Source organism: Canis aureus, chromosome 4 (assembly GCF_053574225.1).
Source record: "Canis aureus isolate CA01 chromosome 4, VMU_Caureus_v.1.0, whole genome shotgun sequence".
NCBI lineage: Eukaryota > Metazoa > Chordata > Mammalia > Carnivora > Canidae > Canis > Canis aureus.
The window spans coordinates 62,136,960-62,157,219 of record NC_135614.1 but is presented as its reverse complement, the minus strand read 5'-3'; the positions used below and the strand labels follow the sequence as shown (position 1 = coordinate 62,157,219).

At 40.8% G+C, this 20,260-nt stretch overlaps 1 protein-coding gene across 5 annotated transcripts in view; it reads right to left on the bottom strand.

Moving 5' to 3' along the window:
- The window catches only part of HTR4 (5-hydroxytryptamine receptor 4), a 173,268-nt gene that overhangs the window by 72,245 nt on the left and 80,763 nt on the right, over positions 1-20,260 (bottom strand). For all 5 annotated transcript variants that reach the window (XM_077895966.1, XM_077895967.1, XM_077895969.1 and 2 more), the window contains exons 3-4: positions 10,551-10,676; positions 9,097-9,297 (exon numbers count right to left, since the gene is read on the bottom strand). In XM_077895966.1, coding sequence (XP_077752092.1) covers positions 9,097-9,297; positions 10,551-10,676 — 327 coding nt within the window. The remainder of the gene's footprint in view (positions 1-9,096; positions 9,298-10,550; positions 10,677-20,260) is intronic.

Here is a 20,260-nt window from a genome sequence, read left to right as displayed (position 1 = left end):
TTGGCCAATCTGCCAGTGGACTGAATGACTGTCCCACCTACCCTTCCAGACTCAGCTGAAGGGTTATATCACCTTGAAAGTTCCTTGTGCCCCCCAAAAAAATACTAGGAGAGAATTTTTTCTGTCAGAGATCTGGATTGGTTCCCCATCCCTGCCCTGGTTTTTCACAGTACTTTGTATATGTCTGTGACATGGCATCTCTCCAATTGTATCATAATTGTATGTTTCTTCTCTCTGCTCCAACTCCTCCTCCTCCTACTATACTTGCCGTCCATTTACAGAGGGCACACTATGTGGCAGGAGGTATATTCTATTGTATCTAATTCTAACAGTTGACTCTACAAGGGAGCTCTCATTACCCAAATTTTTTTCCTTTCCTTTTCTTTTTTTAGTGGGGGAGGGGCAGAGGGAGAGGGAGAGAGAGAATCTTAAGCAGGCTTCATACTCAGCACTGAGCCTGCTGCAAGGCTCAATATCATGACCCTGAGATCATGACCTGAGCCAAAATCACGAGCCAACCAGGCACCTCTCATTATCCACATTTTAAATATGAGGAAATTGAACCCCAGAGAGTTTAATCCACTTATCTAACATCATAGGGCCTGGATACAGTAAAACTGGGACTTAAACCTGTATCTGCCAAAGTTCGTGCTCTAGTAATGCTGGTAAATAAATGGATAAGTTTAGACCAAAGCAACTCTATTTAGGAAGAGGAAGGAGAATATGCAGTGCCCCATAAGCTTTCTGAGCTGTAGACATGTGGAAAAAAAATTGAATATATTTAAATACATTTAAATATACAGCTGATAAATAAAATAATATACAGGAATAATAACTAAACATCTACTGCAGCAATCAAGAGATGGGGTGAGGAAAAGGAGTGAAGAGGAGGAAGACAGATTTGAAAGATATTTATGACAATCAATCTATGATTTCGCATCCAGCTGGTGATGGTAGACAGGTCAAGATGACCCCAAAGAATTGCATTTAAATGACTAAAAGATGACTAATAGTAATGCACCTTTGATGTACAAAGTAGAAGAGGATATTAGTTTATAATGGAAATTTCCACTTTGGAAATTCCACACTGGATTTAAGAAAACAGACAGAAGCTTAAGGCAGGAGCTGAACAGGCAGTTGGAGACGGATGGAGAGTCCAGCATGGGACAAGACTGCAGGAGAGATGAGAGCAGAGGTGCAAGTGAAGCCGCTAAATGGGTGAGCTCTCCAAAGGAAAGAGGGGAGACGCCTAGTGCTGGCAGGCTGTGGATCTAATCTTGAAGACATTCATTCATTCAACAGAAAGAAAAAGGCAGCTACCAGTATCTGTGAAGGCACCCATGTCAACCAGTAGAAATGGAAAGGAAAAAATGGAACAATAACGTGACTAACATTCATTGAATGCTTACTATATACATGCACTGATTGGAGTTATTTGCATGCACTCAGTTACTTATTCTTCATAGACTCCAAAGAGAAGGTTATGTTACACAATGTTATTAACACAATGTTACAGCTGAGTTGATAAGACTCAAAATTTAAGTAACTTCTCAAGATTACATAATTGATAACTGGTCAAATCAGGATTGAGTCCAGGCAGTCTAGCACCCCAGACCTCATTCTTAACTACTTGCTACATGGCTCATTCTAGAAGAGTAGAAAAATGAACACCAAAGTCTGCCCAGGCAACCACAAGTCACATCTCAGAACATCTGCTAACTATGCCTGGAGCAGCTACTGTGGACTGATCAGAAGAGCACAAGGACAGGTGGGTTGAAGGCTGACTCTCCAGGAGCTTCTAGTCTAGGATGAGAGGGACAGAAACCAATGAATAAGATGAGTGATAACTAATATTTAACATTCTATGAGTGCTCAGCTTTAGGAATGAAGCCTGGCTAGCTGGTGGAGAAGGTGACACATATTGTATGAATATTGAAAGGTGAGTGTACATCAGGAAAAGAAAAGAAATGCAAAACACAGGTAGCAACACAGGGCTATGAAGACACATGTCGTACTCAGGATATGATAACGGATCACTCATGGGTGAGAGCTGATGTAGGAAAAACAGACTGAGGACCCATTGGGAAAAGCACTGAAAGACAAGGTAAGAATTTAGCCTATAGTCGATAAGGGGACTTTGCACTTGCTGTTTTCTGGAACCCGCCTTCCCCATGCCTCCTTTTCTTCCCCTTTTACCTACTGGCATCTGCATGTTCCACAGATTTCAGCCTCACCATTACTTCCTCCCAAAGCTTCCTTTGCTTTGGAGGCCACATGTTCCCTGATTTCAATGGACACCAGTCTCACCATGATTACCTACTTACCTACCTGTATTCCCCACTAGACCAAAAGCTCTATGATTCATAGATTTTTCTAGTTGTTCGGCACTGCACTTCTACAGCTCTGCTCAGCTCCTAGCAATCAGTAAATGCTCAATACATACTTGATGCAATGAATATAAAAATAAGAGTTCATATCCTCTGGCATGAGATTCACTCAACAAATATTATTATTACATACAAAGCATGAACCAAACCTCGAAGAGTATGTGAGAAGAGGAAACGTAATACTCTTTCCTTGAAGAAACACAATTAAATCCCATTGGGAAAACAAATGTAACTGTGTGCCACAAGGTCACAATGACAGATACTTTTCATGTATACATTACAAAATTGAGTCGTGCTGCAGGGAGATCATTAAGAAGTGCAGACACGCGTATCTCTAGCACAGGATGGAATATGCAACCTTTGAGTCAGAATCATATGTTTAACAAGTAATTCTGTTTTAAAAGAAAATCTGTGACTGAGAAATTGTTGGAAGAGTTTTGCTGATAAAACACATCAAGTTCTTGGGCTATCAAGAGAAAGGGTGGCAATTTGCTATCAACGAGGAAATCTTTCAATGCCACAGAGAATGGTATACTAAAAAACAGAGAGAGAGAGAATGGTATACTAAGTGAAGTGAAACATTTTAAAGGGGATTGCTTTTGATGCCGAATATAGGACAAAGTACAGCATTGATTAGGGAAATAGGGTCAAGATGGTTAAAGGTCTAAAACGGTCTAAAAAGTTTGGCATATGAAACCAGTGGAAGGATTTAGGGATGTTTGGCCTAATGTATGAAGAGATGGGAATGGCAGCAAACTTTTATCTTGTGGAGGCTCCATAAAGATATCTGCACGTCCTCCAGCCAGCCTAAAAGAAGTGGATGTTTGCTGTTCTTGTCTACCCCACATCCTTCTTCCAGAGGGAACTGCCTTTCTCCCACGCCATATGTTTCTGGTGAAGCTGGCAGTCATGGTGCCTCACCTCTGCCCAGCAACCACAATGTGTCATCCCAGCACGGTGATTGGCCAAGATGAGAGTGACACAGCAAAGCCAGCCAAAGTTCTCCTGTGAGAAAGGGTTTCTTCTCTTGCTCACAAGTTAAGGAAGGTCTAAGAGTCATTTTTCTAATCCTAACCTGAGAATAAATACAGTAAGAACACAGCATAGGGACAAAGAACACAGCTATCAAGAGAAGAACACAGAGAAATGTACAGAGACAGAGAGGAGACAGACACAAAGAGGAAGAAGAGACAGAGAAGGAAAGGCAGAGATAAGGAGGAGACAGAGATGAAGGGAGAGAATGAGCCTAGATGGCATTGTTGAAGCCCTGAAGATGGCCTTGTCTGAAGCCAGACTTGTTAGCTAATGGAACCAATCAATTTCTTTTTTGTCACATGCTGCTGAAAAAGATCTTACTAGTATATCATCTGAGACGCAAGTTGGTCAAAATACTACAGCCAGGAAATTCTTTGGAATATTTACAAGGAAAGCCTTTTTCTTTTTCTTTTTCTTTTTCTTTTTCTTTTTCTTTTTCTTTTTCTTTTTCCTTTTCTTTTTCTTTTTCTTTTCTTTTTATTTATTTATAAGAGACACACACAGAGAGAGGCAGACACAGCAGAGGGAGAAGCAGGCTTCACGCAGGGAGCAGAATGTGGGACTCATCCTGGAAGCCCCAGGCTAAAGGCAGCGCTAAACCACTGGGCCACCGGGGCTGCCCGGGAAAGCCCTTTTCAATGGCTTATTTAAAACATAAATCCATTTGAGTAAACTAAAAATATATTCCCTAAAGTCTGTTTCTTGCATATAAAATGAGTGGAATTTGCAGGGAGCTACTATTTATGGTGGTCACCTCAAGGGTTTACTGCTGTGGAGGTGCAAAAGGAGAATGGAAACCTTTTTATGTTCTCCTTGTAAACTGATGGCATTTTTGGCATTTTTTTTTTTTATATAATGCTCAGGCCTTATGGTCATGCCTGATAAAAACTATGATGATTAGAAAAGAAGCTACTTCAGTGGATCAGGTAGGAGGTCATGAACTAGGGTGGGACCAAGGAAGATGGATGTGAGGCTGAGCAGGAGGAAGAGTGTACTGATCCTAGGAGATGGTGAGGGCTCCCACAGGGGGTGAATCCAGGGATCCTGTGAGAAAGCAGAGGGGACATATTGACCAGAAAGAGATCTGTGCTCTCTGCCTTGCCCAGGCCTCAGAGGGAATTCCTAACACTAAAGTCAAGAATGTTTTCAGTGACTAGAGAATGTGCTGGTCTAGGAGCACTTTCAGCCAAAGGCTATCATGGATACTGCTACATTCAAGAAGTGTCAACTTCCAGCAAAGAGAAAACTGAAGTTTGAGACATATATTTAAGAAGTTAGCAACAGAGATGTCTCCTGACTCCACTCCAACTGATCACCCAGTCTCACCAGCACCACTCCCAGCTGCGCCCCCATATAATTGTTGTTAATGGTTTGGTGCAATTTCATTCATAATCTCTCTCTCTCTCTCTCTCTCTCTCTCTCTCTCTCTGTGTCACACTCACTTATGTAAACCCACATACAAACATCTCTTTATTTATTTTATAAAAGCGGAATTATTCTAAACATTAAAATTTGACACTTGCTTTTTTCCCCCCAAAATAATACACCAGCGATATCTTTCTAGGACAAACACATAACTATTTCTCATGATTTTTAGTGGCTGGATTAAAAACAGTCCTCTATTACAGATATTTGGTTGGTTTTCATTCACTACAGAACCTTAGATTCAAAATAATCAACCGTACTATAATGCTTTTAATGCAGTTTTCTAGTCTCCCATGACTCATACTATGTGATGCATGTAGTTTAATTATGCTTTGGAAATTATTTTTAACAAGGCAATAAAATTTTCATTAATAGGGTTCAATTCTCAAAGCACTAAGGAAGCACAGTGGATGGAGCAGTGTAGTTGGGAAAAAGCATTTTATAGTATTAATGGAGTCCTAGATCTTGCTTTGATCCATGGGTCTGCCATCCTGGTGGAATTAAGAATCACAGTGAGCATTCTTGCTTGGGAAGCACTACCCTAGATCAGTTATCCCCACAGACTCATTGTAGTTTCACAGAAGATAAAACATCTTGCCAGGAATTATATGATGAACAATGGCAGCATAGCTCCCTGACACGCTCACTCTGTGCTCTGGCCCAGCCCACTCCAGCCCAGCCCAACTGTCAGGCTGGGAGGTTCACAGCAACAACAGAAGCTAGATGATAAATAAAAGCATACTCTTCCAGGCTAAGATGTTATGTTGTCATGTTCAGAGAGGGCCTTCCATCCCAATGAGAATATCACTGCAGGGACAGGAGATGCTAGAAACAATTGGCAAATGTCCCAGGCCCCCTGAGGAGAACAAGCCAAATGAAATCATTTGACTCCATCTTATTTATGATATCGGAGTTTTTGACGTCCACTTTTAGAGAAGGAAATAGAACTAATGGTGGCACAAAAAGAGACTTTTTGAGAGAATTCCCTCAAAAAGAGAGTGTACCGAACACTCCATTTGTTGAACAGTGTTTATCAAATACCTAAATCAGTATTTGTGTAATTACTGGTTAATTGTTAATTTCCCCATTAAAAAGGTAAGTTCCATGAGGGTGGGACCCTGCCTTATTCATATAGTCACACTTTCTCCCATTGGGGGAGATATTCCACATATGAGTGGAATATAAGAAACAAAACAAATGAACAAACAAACAAACTAAAGAGGCAAAAAACTCCCCAGACTCTTAAATACAGAGAACAAATGGCGGTTGACAGAAGGGCAACAGGAGAGGATGGGTGAAATAGGTAAAAAAGATTAAGAGCTACAAACTTCCAGTTACAAAATGAATAAATCATAGAGATGAAAAGTATGGCATAGGGAATATAGTCAATAAAATTGTAATAACATTGTACAGTGACAGATGGTGGCTACACTTACCGTGGTGAGCATTAAGTAATATATAGAATTATTGAAGTATTGTGTGTACACTTAAAAGTAATATAACACGGCAAGTTAATAATACTCCAATAAAAAGTATAAATACAAAAAATGTTAGAGAACTGATTTTAATCACAATTGCACTGAATTTTACAAAGAAGAATTGGTTTGATGGGATCAGAGACAGCTTCTGGAAAAAGGAAAGAACTGAGCTAAAATCTGAAAGATAGGCAGGGGAGGAGGGGGTAAAGGAGTTTTCCAGGCAGAGTGGGGAGCTAAGGTCCTGGGATGGCTGAGCACAGAGCGCTGGAGAGAAAGAAGGCCAGGACAGCTTGCAGCCCAGGGAGTGAGGCTGGCAAAGGGCATCACGTAAGGCTGGGGACACGGACAAGACAGATGGCACAAAACCCTACAGGCCAAGGTGTCTGGTCTTGAGCCCCAGTGCGATGACAGCTGTGGAGGGTCTCAGGGAAAGAAGCACTAGATCAGAGTTGCGCAGTGTGAGAGCTTGTAAGAGGGGAGCAGACTGGAGGAGGAAAAAAGAGATGTGGAGAGAACTAGAAGGTTGCTGAAGTGCCTATGCAAGAGATGACATTAGTTTGGACTAGGATGAAAATGATGAAAAGAAACAGAAATAGAGTTGGATCTGTTTAGGAAGGACAATCAGTAGGACTTATTGTTTAAATGCAGAGGATAAGGAAAGACCACATTAATAATACCCAATTTCTGGATAATGCATCTGCTGGAGCAGCTATTCACTGAGGAGGTCCACATTCCGTAAGAAAGATCAGAAGGCGCGTGGATAGTTGTGGGAAACTGAATTAACATCCACTGGCATTGTATCCGTGCCTAGCCAGGCCGAGGCTATGCCTCTGGTGGACTCTCTAACTTAATCCTAACTGCAATCCTATAAAATAGATGCTATTGCCCCCAGGATAGAGATGAGAAAACTGAGACTCAGAAGAGCTTAATAACTTGCCACCGTTCTCAGAGCTAAACATAGGCAGAGCTGGGATTCGAACCCAAATCTCTTCAGTTCTAAAGCAGATGGTTGTTAATGATCAACTCATACTGCTTCATGACAACTCCCTCCCGACTACTAGGGGAGAATTTCATGAATTCAAAAGAACCCGATAGTTCATCTGGAACTCTGAAGCCAAATCTCCCTGTAGGGAAACTTCAGTCCCCTTAGGGCTGCTCAGAGTAAAATTTCCATATCAGGAAGATGATTCTACATGTCCCCCTATTCTTTACTCCCTACTCAGCTCATTCTCTTCCCCCTGCTGTTGCCCAAAACTGAAGGTTACCTCCACTTGCCATGATCACCTCTGCTTTGCCTTCTCCACGTTCCTGTAACACTTTCAGTCTCGGCGCTCATTTTGGCAATGATCACATACAGGCAACCCTGTAAGATTTCCTTGTGCCTTACATTTTATTTCTTCTCATGTGAACTTTCATACGCTGTGTAGTGACTGTCTTAGAGACTTTCATGTACTGAAATCAGATTGTTGTAAACAAGTTAATAAACACAGACTTCAAACTATGACATGCTATGGGTCTGGCTGCCAACCAACAGTTCAGTTTTACCAATGACACTATCTGTAGCTATAGAGTCTCATTACATGTGCATTTAACTTCAGCACATTCACCTACATGTTCTTTGTAGAGCAAGAGAAAGAAGTCGCACACTTTAAGTAGAGCTCGCCATTATACTTGCCATTCCAATCAATAAGCACCTGTCCCATGGGATAGGAGATGAATCTGCTGTTCCTGCAGCTGGGTTCAGGCCCTTAGGACCTTCCCCAGTGTGAGTAATTCTCTGGACAGACTCTGATTTTCATGTTTAAAGACACATACTTTGGATGCATGACAATCTCTAATTTTAGTCAACTGCTTTTCCCATCCCACAATTAAAGAAACAGTGACCTAACCCTAGACCGGAGGAAAAATTGGGCCTATTGGACTCTTTTAGAGACAGGAAAAGTTTGTCACTGGTAATTCTGATAACATATGACTTGCACACCACACTTGCTTTTGGGACTATACCCCTAAGAAACGAACACCGAGATGGTGGCCTATGATCCTGTAATCTTTAAATTATATTCTGCTCTTATTGCGGAATACAAATGTGTAGGAATTGGAAAACAAGTCCTAAGACAGCTGATAAGTGTACATCTCAAACAAATAAGACAAAGATGGAAATCATTAGGCCTCCTGAAGTCAAATGTGAAGAAAAAGAACAAAACTATACAAAAAAATTAAATGCTAGCTTCGCATCCCCCCCCCACACACACACACAAGAAATTAATAGGGATTTTATAATTAACTTTCGGGAAAAGATCCTCCAAGTTGTATATGCATACCTAGATAAACACATAAAATTATGATACAGACACCTTTTTCCAGAGGAGGTCATGTTTAAACATCAGACTCTTATTCTGAACCAGCCCTACTGACTAGGGGCAGGTGCATTAATTCTTGCTCCCTCCGAGTTTTGTTCACACCATGAGTATAAAATGTAGAGCTCTACAGTAGACCTGATTACCAGTACCTGTCACTATCTAGATTGTGAACTCCCCGCAGGCAGGTTCTAAGCCTTACAAACCTCTGTGTCTGCAAGACCTCGGAGAGGGCTCAACTAAAAAGGAGCCCTTTGCACAGACTGGAAAGTAGGGGAATCAGGGAATAACCAGATCTATCTCTCTGAGATTCATCACTTCTAAGGAATTAGGGAAGAAAGAAAGGCATGGTCCAATAGCCATCAGGTCCTTGCCCCAACATGAAGCTCTGCTGGGCACATGCTCTGCTCTTACCTGTCCAGGGAAATGCAGCACAGGTGAAAAATCGATGCTGTCGTGAGCAGGACATCTAGCGATGTCCGGACAAGGCAAAACATCTCCCCATAAATCCAGATGTCTTGAACCAGCTCAATGGCACCAAAGGGCATCACCAGCACAGAAACTAGCAGATCCACAAAGGCGAGAGATACAATGAAATAATTGGTTTTTATCTTCCTGTGAGTGAAAAAGTAGAAGGGAGAAGGCAGGGGGAAGGGAGGAAAGGAAAGGGAGAGAGAAAGGAGCAAGAGAGGAAAAAGGAGGAGAGGGAAACAAAGAAAGAAGGGAGAGAGACAAAGGAAAGAGGAGTCAAGCACAATATGTTCTGTGAGATTCTCTTTTCCATTCTGTCTCACGGTGTGCAAGGTCCAGCCACCCCTGCCTTCTCCAGACCCCTTGCCACCCAAATCCCTCCCATCCTCTTCCCTGAGGCCCCATGAGTGGACTCCCTCCAAGGGCCTCTACACAGTCTGCTTTCTCTTCCTACCTGCCCTTCCCTTCAGGCTGTGGTTTGGTTATTCTCAGGGAACCCCCCCCACTAGGCTCCCTCCTCACAAATGGTGTTAAATTCCACTGTTTTCCACTCTTTGATTGACTACTGTGTGCCTCACATTTGTGACACTGGTCAGAATTGTGCTTTTACACTTTCTTTGCATCATCCCTGGATTAGGGCCTGCCTTGCTTGGGGAAGAAGGCTACAGATAAGGCAGGACTGCATTTTTTATGCCCCTTTATGGCCTGGTGGCTCTCGATCCAGGCTGAACACTAGAATCACTTGGTGAATTTTTATAAATATTGAGGCCCATGTCTCTCCCCAGATCAATTAGTTCAGAGACTTTGGGTGATTAACCCCCCTAGCCACTCCTAGGCTCCCAGGGTTTCAGATAAAATATAGGACTCCTAGTTAAGTTGCAATTTCAAACAATGAATAACCATTTAGTATAAGTATGTTTCAAACACTACATAAGACATACTTATACTACACATTAGCAATTTTCAAAAGGTCTTCAGGTGATTTTAATTGCAGCTAAGTTGAGACTCATGAAGTAGAAAGAGCAGAAGACATGAGTTTAAATCCTAGATCAGTCACTGGGCAGTCACCCCTTTTCTGAACCATTGATAAAGTGGGGAGGTTAGATTAAATATGCCCTTAACAGTTATATGTATATATACAGTGATCACACCTATTACCAAAACCCCCAAAGTTGAACACAGGAAAAAAGACGGGACAGAGATGCATGTTAAGTGCTTACATTGGCTACGTCAGTAAAGGGGAATTATGTGTCATCTTTTGCCTGCTCTATTTTACAACATCGTTTCCCTTTTATAATTATAAATTGTAATGGAACTCATAGTTTGGACCCCAGCTCTCCGGGGAGAGCCTAGAACTCCACCCTTGTTTCCTCCTGAGGTCTCCTCCTGCTACTCACCTGAGCTGCCTGTCCCTGCACACAGCCACCATCACCAGCAGGTTCCCCAAGATGGCCATCAGGATAACCGCTGAGAGAAACGTGAGCAGCACGACTTTCTCCACTGAACCAAAACCCTCCTTGGAACTGGAAGAAACACATGCACACACACACACACACACACACACACACACACACAGAATTAAAGGAAACTCTGAGATACAGGAAAGAATATTAATTTTTTCCTCACTTATCTTCAGGAAGGTAACTTTACCATTAGCAGCTGTAATACACATTTATTGTGCACCCAGTGTATGCCGCTGTCTATACCTGTCACTTTACATGCTGTCCTAGTTAACTCCTATATAGCAAGGAGAAGGCTAAGAGAGGTGAATTTACTATCTTAAGATCACACAATTATTCTGCAATCAGAGAACTTGTGACCTTCCTTCAGAGCACTGACCTCAGCTCACATTCAGAAATGTGTTTGGTTGACTCCTGTTTTGTGCTTTCCCCAGTCAAATGCAAACTCCACGAAGCAGAGGCCTTGTCTGTTTTATTCGCTGATCAACTCAATTTCAATGCATCACTCATTTTTCAGATGAAGGAAAGATGGCATTGGATGAATGAATGACAGTAACTTGAACCAGGGTCTGTGTGAATACAAAGGCCACCTTGTCTCCTGAACCCCATCCCTGTCCATGCGGAAGCTGCTATGTACAGATGGGCTGTCCAAGGGAGAGATCATGGCTTGAAGGTTCTAACAAAGTTGATCTGAATAAACTGATCAGATTCTGTGAAGTCCATTGCAAAGACAGCAGCCAATCAATATGTTCAGGTGCTCCTTTCACTGTCCTGAATCCTATTTCTTCTGGTGCCCAACATCCCAGCCCAAGACTGTGTTCTTGTCAATTTCAGCATCCAATTTGGTTCTCTAAACCCTGCCCTCCTAGTGCAAACTCAGCATTTTGTTTTATTGACTTGGAAGCAAGTGTCCCCATCAATGAAAGCATAAAATCTGCAGGCTGTCAAGAAGCTGTGAGAAAGTTTTATTTTTAATAGAGTAGTAATAAAATGTTCTTTTTAAATGAAGTTTCAAAGAACCTCAAAATGCTCAGACACAAACCCTACATTATAATATGGAGAAACAGGTCCAGAGAGGAGAACTGAATTGTCAAAGTATATTAGTGTCTGGTCTGGGAGAAGCTGCTTGTCCTGTGAGCCCACCCCTGGAAACATAGGGTCCCAAGAAGCAAGAAACAACTATCTTTACTGAGCTACTTCAACGGAAAACCAAGATGGCTGTTGGCCCCAAATGGCAGCAGCCCACCAAGTCCTAGCTCTGGCCTCATCCAAAATTTTTTCCAGTATGCCTGGCATGGAAGACAAGGTTATTACAGTGGTTGGAGAACCAGCAAGTTCCTCCACTCTGCTAATAAGTGTTTTGATTAATTGATTGCAGTTATTATGGTTAAGGTTTCATGAAAAGAAATTCAACATATGTTCATCCAAATCACTCTTTCACACCTAAACTCCAACTACCAACATGTTACAAATATTAGATAAGGAAGATTTAATTCGAGAGGAAAAATGCTTCAGTAGGATGATATGGCTATCTCAAATTAATTTGATCTTAGGTTATGTTAATGCATGTATAATGTCTAACAAAGCAGGTGACAGTGGTTTTTCTCCTTGTCCTTCTCAGAGGCTCTGACTGAGAGTCCTTCTGAAACATGTCCTCCCAAAGTCTCTATGCTTGCTGTGCCTTCCTCTTGGACTGCTTCTTTAGTGGCTGGCTTCTTCTCATCATTCAGGTCTCAGATTAAAGTTAATCCCCCTTGCATGTGCCACAGTCAACAAACATTTTGCTTTTCTTTATAGCACTTGTTATCTGAAATGACTTCTGTTGTTGATTATTGTCTGTGTCCCACCCCCACAGAATGACTTCGGTTCTCTTTTTCACAGCAATTCCCAGATCCTAGCACAGTGTCTAATCTGCAATGTATGTGTACAGGTATGTGTAGTACATGGGAAGTACTCAATTATTTTCTAATTAAGTGAAAGAAAGACATATTGTATTCATAATGGTGAGGTTTATTCTTCAATGTCTTTGAAGACTGGTCTTTGAAGGTACAAAGGAGATTTTACCTAGAGAAGAGAAGACACACAGATAAGACACAAAAGCTATTTTTAACTACCTGAAGCCCTGTCAGTTGAAATAAGAGTAGATTTATGCATTCGTTCATTCAACAACATTTTCTGAACACCTACTCTGCAGTAGGCACTGTTGCATGTCTTATGGAAGCAGAAATAAGTGAAACAGAGAATAGACAATGAATAGATAAATGAGAAAATATGTAAAATATCAGCCAGTCATATACACTGTGGTAAAAAAATCTAGGAAGGACAGGAGGACGGGACTGCCAGAGGGGGATGAAGGGTTAGCTATTTAATGGTTGTCAGAGAAGGCACTGTGATAGGATTGTCACAATTGATGCCCTGAAGGCTGCACAACTAAGTGGAACCAGTGATCAGGTTGTAAGCAGTGTTTCTCAACTTACTACATATTAAGACAAATACCATATGATTTAACTCATATATGGAATTTAAGAAACAAAACATAGGGGAAGGGAAAGGAAAAGGAAAATAAAATGAGATAAAAACAGAGAGGGAGGCAATCCATAACAGACTCTTAACTCTAGGAAAGTGAGGGTTGCTGGAGGGGAGATGGGTGGAGGGATAGGGTAACTGGGTGACAGGCACTAAGGACTGTACATGATGCAATGAGCACTGGGTGTTATATGCAAGGATGAATCACTAAATTCTACCCCTGAAACTAATATTACACTATATGTTAGTTAAATTGAATTTATGTTAAAAACACTTTATTTTTTATTTTTATTTTTTTTAAAAACACTTTAAAAAAAAATCACCTAAGGAGCCTTCACAAATGCTGGTATATGAGCTCCAATCTCAAAAACACTGATTTAATTGGTCTGGATTTTGCAGCCTAAATATTGGAATTTTTAAAAGCTCTCAAGTGATTCTTATGTGCAGCCAAGGCTGAGAATCACTGCTAGAGGGAGGCCTGGGTGGCTTAGCAGTTGAGCATCTGCCTCTGGCTCAAGGCATGATCCCAGGTCCTGGGATTGAGTCCCATCGGGCTTTCCATGGGGAGTCTGCTTCTCCCTCTGCCTATGTCTCTGCCTCTCTTTGTGTGTTTCTCATGAATGAATGAATAAATGAAATCTTTAAAAAAAAGAGAGAGAATCACTGCTAGAGAAAGGTAAGATTTAGTAATGGATAATAAGGACTTTCTAACAACTGACGATGGTCTGCAATAGCTTCCTGGAGTTGTTTTGAACTCCCAGGCTTAGGAAATGTTTAAGAATACCTAGATGTCAATAAGCCACCACTTAGCAGCCCTTAAGATGGCTATTATAAAAATAAAATAAAACTGAAAAATAACAAGTGTTGATAACCATGTGGGGAAAGTAGAACCCTTTGCACTCTGATAGAAATGTAAAATGGTGCAGTCACTGTGGAAAACCATTTCTCAGAAGATACTTTCTCAAAAGTGTCTTAAAAGACTAATCATGGAATGACAAGATGATCCAGTAATTTCAGTCCTAGGTATATACCCTAAAGAATTGAAAGCAGGGGCATAAATGAATATTTGTATACCTGTGTTTATAGCAACATTATTCACCACAGCCAAAAGGTGGAAACAACCCAAGTGTCCATCAACAGACAAATGGATGAACAAAATGGGATATATACATATTATGGAATATTATTCAGCCATAAAAAGAAATGAAGTTCTGATACAAGCTATAATTTGGATAAACCTTAAAAACATTATGTTTAGTGAAATGAAATAATGCAGACAAAATGACAGATATGCATGATTCTGCTTATATGAAGAGACTACAATATGCAAATTCACAGAGACAGAGAACAAAATAATGGAGACCAGGGATTTGGGTGAGCAGGGAATGAGAAGTTATTTAGTGAGTACAGAGTTTATGTTAGGAAGAGGAAAAATTCTGGAAATAGATAGTGATGATGGTAGAAGACTTTCATGAATGTACTTACTATCACTGAATTACACATTTAAAATGGTTATTGTACATATTAATGGTAAATTTTATGTTATGTATATTTTATCACAATGAAAAAAGGTTACATGGATGACCACATATCAGGATACTGTATAGGGCTCCTATGTGGGAGGCAGGTTGGACTGGCTGATTTTAGGTTGCTTTCTTATCTATGGACAATAAGCTGAATAATATTATTCTTGGAACATGGATTCTCCATCAACCACATCCTCATCATTAGAACCATTTCCCCTGTACTGCCTTTCCTTTTGTAGGAGGAAAAAAAAAAAAGAAAAAACAGATTCAGGGTATGTAGTGAACACCTCTGGTACCAGAGAATTTATATTTCAAATCCAAAGGATATGTAGGATCAGAGAATCCCAAGTTCTGTATAAAGGTTCATTTGTGGCATGCCAATTAGAAGCTAGAAATAGCTAAACTTTAAACTGTAAGTGACAAGCAAAATTTAGTCACAGAAGCTTTTCTAATTAAACAGAACTGCCCACTGAACTAAATGTAAGTCTAGTAATGATAACTAAAATAAATCAGGAACCATTTCAGCAAAATCTGTGTTAGATCCTTGGGTTACCTTTGACATCATCCAACCACTCCCTGTCAACCACTACTAAGCAGTCCTCATCTGGCCAAAGAGCTGTCCACTCCACTCCACTGGTTCTTTGACAATTATTCTTATGAAAAATTTTCCTTTCTCTTCTTTTTAAAAAAAATATATGTATTTTTATTTTCGAGGGGGGAAAGGAGAGGAAGAGTAGACTGTGCTGAGCATGGAGCCCAATGTGGGGTGCGATTTCACAACCCTGAGATCATGACCTGAGCTGAAACCAAGAATCAGACACTTAACCAACCGTGCCACCCAGGTGCCCCTCCTTTCTCGTCTTTACTTTTTCAGTGATCTCTTGATCTATTAATAAAGAAACACCACAGACTTGTTGGCTCTGTGTAGCATTTTCTCTGCTCTTAATAGGAGGAAATATATAAAGATAATTCTGGATAAATTTCCACATAGGTTAGTACATAAAAATAAATTATAAATGATAAAATATAATAAAATATCATTGTTATTAACATCAGAAGCCCATATAGTGACAACAGCTAAAGAAGTTTTAAGTTTGTTACATTATCCAGAACAATTGGTTTCAAGGTCACATCTTTGTCCCTTCCCTATCCACGGACACTTAGGCTGCTTCCATATCTTGGCTCGTGTAAATAATGTTGCAGTAAACATAGAGGTACATGTATCTTTGCAAAATAATGTGTTCATTTTCTTTGGGTAAATACCCAGAAGTGAAATTATGGATTGTATGTTATTTCTATTTGTAATTTCTTGAGGATCTTCCATACTGTTTTGCGTGGTGGCTGCACCAATTTACATTCCTGCCAGCAGTGCACAAGGGCTCCTTTTTCTCTACATGCTCACCAGCACTTGTTATTTCTTGTCTTTTTGATGCTAGCCACTCTGACAGGTGTGATCTTAGAGCATTTACTTTAGAAAACTTGTAATTGTAAATTCTTTCTATGGCCCTTTGGGATATAAATATTTTTAAAAGCTTCTTTCCAGTTTTACAAGCCAGGACTGTCTTTCTCACAGACCTAGCAGTCGTTCCTTTGAAATGTTATCATTAGGGAAGACAGAGCCCCTGCTTCCCAGTTTCTATGGGAGGGTAGGAGCCTAATTTCCATGGACACATTGCCCCAAATTATAAAACTACCTTCTGTTTCTTTTGGGTAAGGCCAGATAGCAAACACAGATGGCCTATGAGGCCCACCCCCACTCCATTCCTGAAAACCTCTCCTGTCCTTTGTTTCAGTGAAACTGAGTTCAGACTGCATTCTGGTTTCTCTCCCCAATAGCAACAGCCTTGAAAAAGTTGTCCTTATCTGTTTAATTTTGTCCAGTGCAATTTTTGCTTTGACAGTATACATCACTTTCACAACAATTATGTCATTTGTGTACAGTCTTCATCACTTTTATTAGTTGCCATGAATAAAACCCATGACAGTCACAGTACATCTAGGAGGCTTAAGCTCAGACAATATTTGTGTAGGTAATATTTCTTATGCAAATTAATTTTTAAAAGCCTTTTTAGGTAAAGTAAAATAACAGAGTCCATGGGTATCCTGTTTTCCTCTATACCAATAACTTCAGAAATATTGTAACTGTAACCTTTCTAAAGCATATGTCATTTCCTTTAAATATAGGCGCTTGTTTTCTGGGTGTCTTGAGAGCCTAATGCACAAACAATGGCCAGACTCTATATAACAATAAAACTCCCAACTGGCAATGCCTGCCACAATCAGCCCAGAAAGGTCAGAACTTATCCAATGACTGCCAACCTCTGTATTTTTTCCTTCCTACCGGCTTCCAACTCAAGCCCAACCACAGAAAGAAAGACAAATATGCCCCCCAAACCAATGACATGAGAGGGTCCCCTTCTTGTTAGCTTACCTCTTGCCTTCCTGTGTCAACAACCTCCAATCAGAGAACAGCTAAAGCCCTGGTGTTTTCTTTTCTTTTTTAAGATTTAATTTATTTATTCATGAGACACACACACACACGGGGGGGGGGGGGAGCAGAGACACAGGCAGAGGGAGAAGCAGGCTCCATTTCGTGCAGGGAGCCTGACGTGGGACTCGATCCCAGGTCTCCAGGACCACACCCTGGGCTGAAGGCAGGGCTAAACCACTGAGCCACCTGGGCTGTCCCTGGTGTTTTCTTTATAAGCGTTTGCAGTCTCATGTCTGACTCTGTGTCTTTGCGAACCGCAAGTGATGATGACTGGCCCCCAACCCCATTGGTATAGTCTCTGTGGAATGCCCCTGTTCTCATTCACATGGTCCTCACTTACTCCCACATTCTGGATATATTCTAGGCATGTTCCACTGACTTGGAATCCTATTATTTTCAAATACTCTGGGGGAGTATTTATTAATATATGCTTTATGTTACTTTGGGATCTAAATGGTAAGTTTTCAGATCTTCCAGTTAGCTTTTTTTCTTTTAGTATTTTTTTTCCTTAAAAGATTTTTTTTTTAAGGAAGGACTAAATATGATCATTCATATAAAACTGTTCCATTGTAAGAGCATCAGAGCAGTGTGCTCCAAAATCACCACGGAGTATCAAAGTTTGGTTAAAACACAGATTGCTGAGTCCACCTACACAATTTCTAATTCAGTACATCTGGAGTGGGGCCCTAAATCTGCATTTCTAACAAGTCCCTGGGTGATGTGGCAGTGGGCCTTGGGGCCACACTTTGGAAACTGCTGAGCTAGAGCACTGTTACAGAATGCCCTTTACCCCACACTCATTTCTCCACTGCAAGTAACTTTTTTTTTGCTCCTACTTGTGGAACTTCCTGCTTGGAAGTGGGGAAATTCCGACATTGATTTATCAAGCACTTACTACATGGCAAACAATGCACTAGGGAAGTTTTCGATGCTGCCTCATTTCATCCTCACAATTACAGTGTAATCTAGTATCATGATGTCCTTTGTCCAAAGACACTGGTGCTCAGCATGGTCGGGAAATAAGACCCTACAGCTATCAAGTGGCGTACCTGGGATTTAAACCTATGTACTCTGATTGCAAGCCCAGTACTTTTCCCACCAGATTTTAAACAAGCTCATTTGAAATTGAATAAAATTCCTTTAAAAAAACTGCTAAAGTTTTACTTTTTGTCTACAGACATAATAAACAACATGTTGATGATGACCGCTAATATGCCTTGTGAAAATACACTAGCTATAGAAAACGGTAGAGATAAAAAAAATCTTTATGGGAAGAAGATTATGCAGAATGGAGTTTCTATGCAAGTCTAAAAAAAAAAAAGAAAAAAAAACACCTCTTTTTGATTGTTTTGAAGACCCTACAGAGGAGGGTGGGAGAGTGGTGGGTGGTTGATGCACAGCTGATGAAGGTCAGGTATTTTTCAAATGCAAACTTGTGGAGGAAAATTCTAGTGGCAAGCTTTTAATAGGCTCTTCGAGTTCCTCAAAGATCACACATACAGGGCATGAGAAAAACTTCAAAGCCCTTAGAGTCTCTGTCTGTATAGACTATAATGGGAGTTCAAAGCTGCAAGAACACAAAGTATATCAGGATCAAAGACACTGTTTTCCGAGGCCATGCCTGAATGCAAAGCCAAGCCAGGACTGAGGTGACAAGGTGAGACCTACAGTTGGGAAGATTGTCGCTGCTGCACAGCATGTTAACTACTGGGGTTTCCATTCGTTTTGGAAATAAAATGCTAAATGACAGTGTCAGTTAATTATACCCTAGAGGTGTGTCTCACTTTAAGAAAGTCCATTCTTCCAAGATTGGAACTGAGCAAACACCTTAAGAGACAATTTTTTTTCTATACAGTATATATATATATATTTTTTATCTATACACAAATTCAGGGTAGGGTCTCTGGTCTGTTTTGCAAACACGTCTTTGCCCACAGAGGGTACCTAATGCCCATCAGGTACAGAAATGTGTTCCTTTGGAGTAAGACAAGGGGCATGTTTTCAATATTTGGCTGATCATTCCCTCGAAATTACCCTTGTGGTTACAAGAAATCCAGCCCAGGGGAAAAAAATGTGGGCATATAAGGCCTCTCCCCTGTAGTCAATCATTTACCCCAAGGATAAGGGCTCAAGGAAAAGCGGAATTTCCCATACTCTGATAACAACCTGCTCCCCATCCGTCTGCTATAGTTGGTCCCCTGTCATTGGGCCCAGTTGCTAATGGAGCCAGCTTTGCATATTTTGCCAGGGTCCAGGCTTGCCGTTGCTCAGTATTAGGATTTCTCACCTCACCTCTGCTCTGAGAGTGTAGAACTTCTCTACTCACATGAAAGAAGAAACTGCCTGGTGTTGCTTTACTACAGGGACAGCCAAACAATGGCCAATGAGCCAAATCCAGCCCACTGCCTGTATTTGTAAACAAAATTTCATTGGAACAAGGTCACACTTAATCACTTATGCATCTTCTATGGTTGCTTTCCATGACAAAGACAGAGCTGAGGAATTATGATGGAGTCTGTGTGGATACATAGAAGCTGAAATTATTTATTCTGATCCTCTCTGAAATGAGTTTGATGACTGAAACTAAAATGAGTTTGGTCTAAAGAAGAATATGCTGTGGAGATATTAGGATCTATGAGAACCTACTAAAAGAAATCTATTTCACTGGGAGTCATTCATTCCTCTGGATCTGTTCACTAAGTGGAAAGAAACATTATTCCACTTGACCACGCCAGACACCAGGCATCTGACTCCATTCTCCCCCTTTACCTAAGCCACTACCTACTTTGAGTAGCTTTCCAAACTCTTCACTCCTCTCCAGTCCACCGTCAATACCCTAATGAAGTCCTTCTGTTATATATGCAGAGATTACTATAGCCACTCATGTTCCACTGACTACTGTGTCTCCAGTAGGGCAGGTCTAATTGAATTTTTTGTGTTCCTCACTTCAACCTTGCCTCCCATTTCAATAAGCAGCCTATTTTCCCATTGCTTGGGGCTTACAGTAATTCTCAGTAAGTCTCTTTTTCACATACCTCACACACATCAGCAAACCCTGGTAGCTCTACCTCAAAAATGTTTTTTGCTTCTGACACTTTCTTCGC